The 8,043-nt window shown below is 36.0% G+C and overlaps 1 protein-coding gene across 1 annotated transcript; it reads left to right on the forward strand.

The window, feature by feature from the left end:
• Positions 1 to 447: 447 nt before the first annotated feature.
• Positions 448 to 6,465, forward strand: LOC113058531 (phosphatidylinositol transfer protein alpha isoform). Its single transcript, XM_026226506.1, has 12 exons — positions 448 to 599; positions 1,942 to 1,972; positions 3,523 to 3,671; positions 3,842 to 3,933; positions 4,081 to 4,088; positions 4,329 to 4,403; positions 4,533 to 4,616; positions 4,693 to 4,770; positions 4,859 to 4,969; positions 5,173 to 5,295; positions 5,820 to 5,885; positions 6,099 to 6,465. Exons 1-11 carry the CDS (start codon positions 583 to 585, stop codon positions 5,865 to 5,867), a joined length of 816 nt encoding a protein of 271 aa, XP_026082291.1. The 5' UTR covers positions 448 to 582; the 3' UTR covers positions 5,868 to 5,885; positions 6,099 to 6,465.
• Positions 6,466 to 8,043: the final 1,578 nt, after the last annotated feature.

Here is an 8,043-nt window from a genome sequence, read left to right on the forward strand (position 1 = left end):
ATACTAATAAGATTTCCATGTTTATAAACTGCAAATTTAAAATTGTATCCTCTATATTAAGACTAATAATAACAGAAGATGAGTAGAACTGCATTCCAAGACACGCACGTGCTGAACAGAAATCCACGTGGACTAGAGAAAGACTAGTTATCTAACGATAGTCATTCTGACTGGAAAGTCAGGTCTGGGACAAGACATGCAAAAACACCTTTACGCCCTCCTGCTGTAGTCGTACCCTAAAGCTAAAACCAGCGGAACAAGAACATCTACCTTACACCCATGTGGACGCAGAGTCACAGTTCTGTAAAGCCATTGTCTGTGTCGTTTGAGCGCGTTAAATATCTGGCCGGGTGTGGCGCAAAGTTCTATGTGCGGCTCTTGACCAATCAGATTGGCTCCTGCTCCAGTGGGTGTGGTTGCCGTGACGACGCGGCGCTCCTGTCGACATTTTTCAGGAAATGAATTTAAAGAAATTAGAAATCCAGGAACTTGAACCGAAACGAGTCACGGTGGGGTGGACTGAAGGACCTACTCTCTTTAGGCTAGTGTGAATGTTGGGCACGCGGAGCAGAAGGAGAGAACATGTTGATAAAGGAATTGTAAGTGTTTCAGAATGATTTAACTGAGCTGAAGTTTTGAACTTGAAGGCGCGTGTTTGGTAACTTTCATCGGCTGATGCCTAATGAAGTGGACTCATGTTGATTTTTGAGTAATTAACTATGGATGCTTTTTTCACTTGGTGTGTTAATTAGGTTATATGATATCAAATAATCTAAATTTGATTTATTGTCTGATTATATTAATTATATTTCTGTGATGAGTCATCGGTTTATTTGTTTTACAAAGTGAGAGGGACAAAGCGTACCTTTTTTGAACTGACAAACTGCAGGTAACTATAATGTGATGGTCACATGCTACCCTTCCGCCGGTCACGCGTCATAATGCACCGCTGTGCACGTCATTGTGCACTTAAATGTGCTGTAGTATATACATATTCAGTGATTAAATACTCCATATATCATGATTCATGACATTAATATTTATATAGCAAGCAAGCTGAGTTCTACCGGAGCTGTTAAATATCACATTTAACGTCATTACTGCCATAATGGCTTTTATTAAAACTTGATTTTAAATGAATATGGTGATAAATAACTTTTAATTCGACAAGATTTCCAACGTCATGGAAAAACTGAGAATTATCCGGTCAGATTTGAAAATATCACGGGGGGTTAAAATGTGAGAAATAATCCTGGTTTTAAAAGATTAACGTTTGTATGCCTTTTGTTCAACCCCGTTGATCTTTTTTTATTTTGTGGCGTTTGGTTGAAAACACATTTTCTGTTGGTTTAATTTATTTCAGAAATCTGCCATTGTGTTTACTTATTGTTTACCCATATATATATATATATATATATATATATATATATATATATATATATATATATATATATATATATAGTATCTTATTCTAATTTGAGAAAAATCTGTGAAGTAAACAATATTATCAGAACATTGCCATTTCATGATTGTAAAAAGACAGGTCAGGTTACAGAATAAAACAACTCCCGTTTTTAGTAATTAAAGTACTCTGTTGTTTATCCCAAAATGAGAATTATGTCATTAATGACTCACCCTCATATTGTCCAAACCCATGAGACCTCCGTTCATCTTCGGAACACAGTTTAAGACATTTTAGATTTAGTCCGAGAGCTTTCTGTCCCTCGATTGAAACTGTGTGTACGGTCTACTGTCCATTTCCAGAAAGGCAATGAAGACAATGCTGAATAAAGTCATAATTTTTGTTATTTTTGGACCAAAATGTATTTTTGATGCTTCAACAATTTCTAACTGAGCCTCTGATGTCACATGGACTACTTTGAAGATGTGAAGATGAAAAGAGTTCAAAGGTCACAATGTCTTTTCTCTTTTGTCTTTCAGTCGAATCGTCTTGCCCATTTCTGTTGAAGAGGTAAGTGTCATATTCTTCTTACAGTTCTTACAGGTTCTTCTTCATGCTTTATATTTATGAAAACGTTCTATTTTAGTCTAGATACAACTTGAAAAGTCCGTGTTGAGGCTCATGCATGTATTGTTGGCCTAATTCTTCTGTTATTCCAGTTTTCCAGTCTCCGCCCAGTTTCTACTGATGGGCCGGGCAGTTTAGATGTTGACATGATGAATTGAAACAGTCTGAGGTTTGTGAGAACGTGGCCTAGTTAAGTACAGGCCTGTATATGGTAGACAGGGACAGGCTGTAATTAATTGTAACCTGAGACCGAGCTCATCAGACTTGATCAAGTGTACCATCTTTGCTTCAGATTACTAGTTCAAAAGCTGAATTTGTTTTGTCCCTTTAATTTCTTGCCCTCCCTGTTGCAGTTTTTGTAGATGTAGTCTGGTGTGTTTTACCCTGCATGTTTGAATAAGAAATCATTGTTAAAAAGTCAGTTGTTCTTGGCTAAATGTCAGTAAAGGTTTGACATGTGTAGTTGCATTCCTTCCTTTTCACCTGCACAAAAGACCATTTAATACAGACTGATGGACAATTGAACTAGTACCCAACCAGCTGAAACAGGAAGCACCTATAGGTGTTACATTGTGGTTTTTAGACATACCGAGTGTAGATGCTGCCAGAGGGCAGGGGCTGCTGGGAGCTGCATGACTCATTTCTGTATGGAAATGTAATTACAAAAAATGAAATTAAGCTTTTGACTGCACATTATTTTAGTAGCTTAATATCGGTTATCGGCCGATATTTGAATTTCTTTTCATCTGTATAATCGGTGTTGGATATTTAATTGTACATGCATAGTTTGTCTGTTTTTATATTTACCTTACCATTGCCATCATCTAATGCCTTCATCTACCCAAATAGTGTACATTTTAATATCTGCTATTTATTCATTATTAATCATTACGTAAAAAAATGTTTTTCGAATTAGCCAGCACTTTTCCCTTTTTCATACTGTACATTATCATTTGAATGTCTTCATTAATTCAGTTTGCAGTGGTTTATATTTATGTAAAAATGGTATTGAATTATTATTTTGTTTTTAACATTTTATAAATTTTATGTCATAACATTTAAAATTATCGGTTGATTTTCGCAGCTAGAATTTGTATAAAATGTTTCAAATTTGTATCTGAAGTCTCAAACTATTAAAATATTTTTCTAGTCGTACTCTTTATAGTGTTGGGCATATCAATGTCAGAGTTGGAGAACTAGAGATGCACATAAATTTGCTAGAAGCAGTTTTCCTCTTTTCTGTCATCAGTTTATAGGCTTTGAACACTTCCTCTATAATTGTGTCTGTTTGTATATGGCACACCGGCCTGTATATGACTATTTGTCTATGCAGATGTCGAATTAGCTCTCAGCACCATACACAGCCATGCCATGCAAATGCACAACTTGGCAGAATACACTCACTTTCAAAGTGTTTTTGTTTGTCATTAAGACGTGTTATCCTGTAACTTGCATATGATCAAGTGAAGTTAAAATGCTTCTCCCATCTGCAGTACCAGGTGGGCCAGCTGTACTCCGTAGCGGAGGCCAGTAAGAATGAGACGGGCGGTGGAGAAGGGGTGGAGGTCCTGAAAAACGAGCCCTACGAGAAGGAGGATGGAGAGAAAGGACAGTACACACACAAGATCTACCACTTGCAGAGGTAAGAATCATAATATTAGCTATTCGGTGCTGTGGTCTATATCGTAGTACCATGGTATTAACATGTTTTTGTAAGTGTCATCTCATGCGGTGTCGACAAGCAGAAAAATTATTCATAGTCTGTATTTCACAGTTTGTCTCTGTGATTCTCAATCTCTCTGTCTTATGCAGTAAAGTGCCAACTTTTGTACGGTTACTGGCCCCTTCATCTGCTCTGAGTATCCATGAGAAGGCCTGGAATGCTTATCCTTACTGTCGGACAGGTACCGGCCACAATATACAACAACTGTACATTCATATGCGACTGATCTATTAAACACAGAACTCATAGGAATGATGGAATTCACAATTGTGTTTTTCTTTTCTTTTTTTTTTTATGTGCTCTCTACATCATCAATGCTTCACTCCAGTTCTTACGGTGAGTGTATGACACACCTGTGTGTAATTACAAATCAGTTCTTTGGAGAGAAATTTCCCCCCAAAAATAGCATTAATTTAAATAAAAATCCTTTATAACATACTAAATGTTTTTTACTTTGACGTTTGATCAATTTAATGCATTCCTACTGAATAAAAGTAATGATTTCTTTGAAAAATATCTTTCAGACCCCAGACTTTTGAACAGTAGTGTGTCTGTGTATCAAATGTGTTTTCATAGAATGAGTACATGAAGGACAATTTTCTAATCATGATTGAGACGTGGCACAAGCCTGACCTCGGTGATCAGGACAATGTGAGTAGACAACCGACGTTATGCAGATACATGCAAATAATAATTTAATGACACAGCACCACAGTGAGCAAGAAATCACTACTGAATTGCAAAAAGCTGTAAGAATCATGTAAACGAACCTTTTTAAAGGTCCATAAGCTTGACCCCGAACAGTGGAAGAAGGTTGAGGTGGTGCACATCGACATTGCTGACAGGTCTCAGGTGGACACTAAGGTAAGGAAAACTGAGTTTTTACTTTAGATGCATGATCAGACTTTGAGACGTGCTGACATTTAGATTTCCTTCACAGGACTACAAACCAGATGAGGATCCAGCCACATTTAAATCACAGAAGACTAGTAGAGGGCCATTAGGACCTGACTGGAAGGTGTGCATGGTTTCCTGAATTGCTTTTAGATAAATATCTCGAGCATTTATGCAGAGGAATAGATCACGTTTGTTCCTGTGTGTTGCAGAAAGAACTTCCTCAGAAGACCGACTGTCCTCATATGTGTGCCTATAAACTAGTCACAGTCAAGTTCAAGTGGTTTGGCCTGCAGAATAAAGTGGAGAATTTCATTCACAAGGTATAAAACTATAAATCACCTCATGCTGTGTTCAGTTTGACTCACTTTTTTACATCAACAGAATGTCCATTAAAACCTCATAGAGGTGTGGTTTAGAAAGATAAACAGTTTGTGTTAGCTCAGTTTATTAGAGGGCTTGGTGTTTGTGTGTGTTAGTCTATTTTTAACGCAGTGACTGTGAAGTTTGTTTGCTATTACTTCAGCAAGAGAAGCGCCTGTTCACCAACTTCCACAGGCAGCTCTTCTGCTGGTTAGACCGATGGATCGATCTGACCATGGAGGACATCCGCCGCATGGAGGAAGAGACACAGAAAGAACTTGATAATGTGAGTTCAACTCTTTTTTTTTTTTTTTTTTTTAAAGTGCTCATATGATGTGATTTTCAGTTTTTCCTTTCTCTTTAAAGTGTTACAAAATTTGGTGCATAAAGAAGATCTGTGAAGTTGCAAACACTAAAGTCTCAAACCCAAAGAGATATTCTTTAGAAAAGTTAAGACTCGTCTACACCACTCAAAAACGCCTCGTTTTAACACGGCCCACACATATCTATAATCACTATGTGGTAAGATTTGCGTAGCGCCGCCTAGATGTTCAGAAAGAAGGCATACCTTTTTATTGATGACATGAATTATCAGCCAATATTTATCATGCACCCCTACTAAAATCAGTCAATATGAGTGCAGGAAGTTAATTTAGGCAGTATTATAATGTACAGTATGAAAACTAATATTCATTTTGAAGAACAGTTTTAAGTTTTTAATAGTAAATGTAAAATCAGCATGCATAATGAAATATTCCAGTATTTATAATCCAATATTAACATGTCTGAAATTCTTTTTTTCTACTATAGATGAGAGTGAAGGATCCAGTGAAAGGGATGTCTGCTGCAGACGAATGAGACACTGCAGCTGAAACTGTGAGTACAGCTCGACTGATGCTTCCCTTACAAGCTACATTGGTACATGTTGACACTGTACTCTATATATTTTACTGACCATACACTATATATATATATATATATATATATATATATATATATATATATATATATATATATACATTTTTGATTTTGATATTTTATATTTACAATATAAAATAACAATATTTTGTTACTTTTTTGTATTTTTAGGTGTTGCAGCTGTTTGGCTTTGTCCTAGCATTGGTGAGGATCTCTGCGGCATGTTGGGTCGCTCTCTCTCTCTCTCTTCATGTTTCACTCCAGTAGATTTGCTCTTTTTTTCACATTTGCACCCAGGACATCCCATCCAGAGGTGTTTCCTACACTAATAAATAGCAACGTATTATTGTCATTCGATGTTTCTGCCCTATGTCTATTAAAAATTGGAAGTGTCTCATAAATATGTTTACCCATCTTCTTTTTTTAATTTTTTTACAAATTTGACCGACCTCAGCACTCCTTTAAATAACCCGTATCACTAGCATGTTAACATGTTTACATTTCTTTAGCAGACGTTTCCACCCTTGATGTATTTGCTGCAGGTTTTGTTTTTTATTTGTACAACATCAAGCTGCCTCATGACGAATCACCCTGAGTTTATGGTATTAGCGGTCTGCAGCTGACCCATTGTTTCTCATAAGCCACTTTTCTCAGGACTTTTTATAGATCTGAAAGGACTGAATTCTAACAATGTGGTAATACCAGGTTTACAGCAATGATGTAACAAACTTTAATTTAATTCAGCTGAATTTCCGTACAGGGTCTAGGGCGTTAAATATCATGTCATGTTGGAGATGTTTTAGCACATGTTTTCTTCCTCTTTTCCTTAATACTGTGTTAATTGGGCTTGGATGCAGTGTAATATTTGTTTCATAATTATGCCTCATGACCTGATAATGATATTAAAAAGAATTTATATTATTATTGTCTGTAGTATGTATTTATTCATTGGTCTTTGTGGTGTGCACTGTGCAGAGATACGGAGAACTCATTTAGTACAAGTTTTTGTGGTCAAATGTTTTTTTTTTTTTCTCACATGGTTAAGTTTTAGGTAAACAGATTATGGGGTTTACTTGGGGTTATTGTGTATTTATGTCCAGCATCTAGCTTTTTTTTTATAACTATTATGCATTGATTGACAGTTTATATTTAGTAATCTACAAGTCCCAAACTACATTTTTATCCACTTTTTGCTATTTCATCATGGTTCACTCTGATTAGTAGCTCTTTAAATTGAACATTCTTACATTTACAAAGTGATGAGGTAGCAAGCACAAGGATAAGCATGGGGAAAATAAAAATGCTTTAGCAGTCTAAAAATCAATGTAGACCAACCGAACTCCACCAGAGATGAATACTTGGCATTCTGCAAGTAATTTAAAAGCAAGTATGCAATGCTGTAAAAATGTAATCTAGAATAATAACCTAGCCGATACTAAGCATTATTGGATAAAGAAAGGTGAACTTTAGGATAATGAAAAACCTTTGCGAAAGTAGTTAGCAGGGTTGCCAGATCAAACCAGCCCAATGACAAAAACTAACAAAAATACCAAAACTCCAAATATTCCACTCCTATCCCTAATATACATATGTTAGTCCCTATTTATTACACAACTTAAAAATCATAAGCAGTCTGATTGATTTGCCTTTAAGACTGATTGGTGGTTAACAATTTTCTTTGTAATGAGGTGGTAATAAGTGGTAACCCTTTACTTTTTGTACTATTTGAAAATGAACTAGGTTCCTAGCAGAAGTCTAACACTGTTTTATACCTGGCAGAATGTGAAGTGGGTAGAGTAAAATATTTAAACAAGCATTTCAGTCAAATATAGGTTATGTGCCGACAAACTTTTACCCCCCCCCCTCCCCAAAACAACAAAAAACAATGCACATCAACACTTAGTCTTCTTTTCGCTTAACTCCTGTTTTGTGTTTAGAATCTTGTTCTTTTGTTTTTCTGCACGTCCCTTCAGCTCAAACGTACACTCGAAAGACGGAATATACCGCTAAAATTGCATCCTCGTTTTTGTTACTTTGAGTTAAAGTGACTGCTAAATGAATAATTGCAATATTATAATGTTATAATAAGTAACCACACTGTCAACTTCTCGAGTTT

This window comes from Carassius auratus, chromosome 40, assembly GCF_003368295.1.
Source record: "Carassius auratus strain Wakin chromosome 40, ASM336829v1, whole genome shotgun sequence".
In the NCBI taxonomy this organism is placed as follows: Eukaryota; Metazoa; Chordata; class Actinopteri; order Cypriniformes; family Cyprinidae; genus Carassius; species Carassius auratus.

Excerpts from the sequence above, each read along its gene's own strand:
- LOC113058531 (XM_026226506.1), top strand. Across the intron at positions 1,973-3,522 it reads TGCCCATTTCTGTTGAAGAG|TACCAGGTGGGCCAGCTGTA; the intron begins GTAAGTGTCATA and ends TCCCATCTGCAG. Across the intron at positions 4,771-4,858 it reads CATTAGGACCTGACTGGAAG|AAAGAACTTCCTCAGAAGAC; the intron begins GTGTGCATGGTT and ends TGTGTGTTGCAG.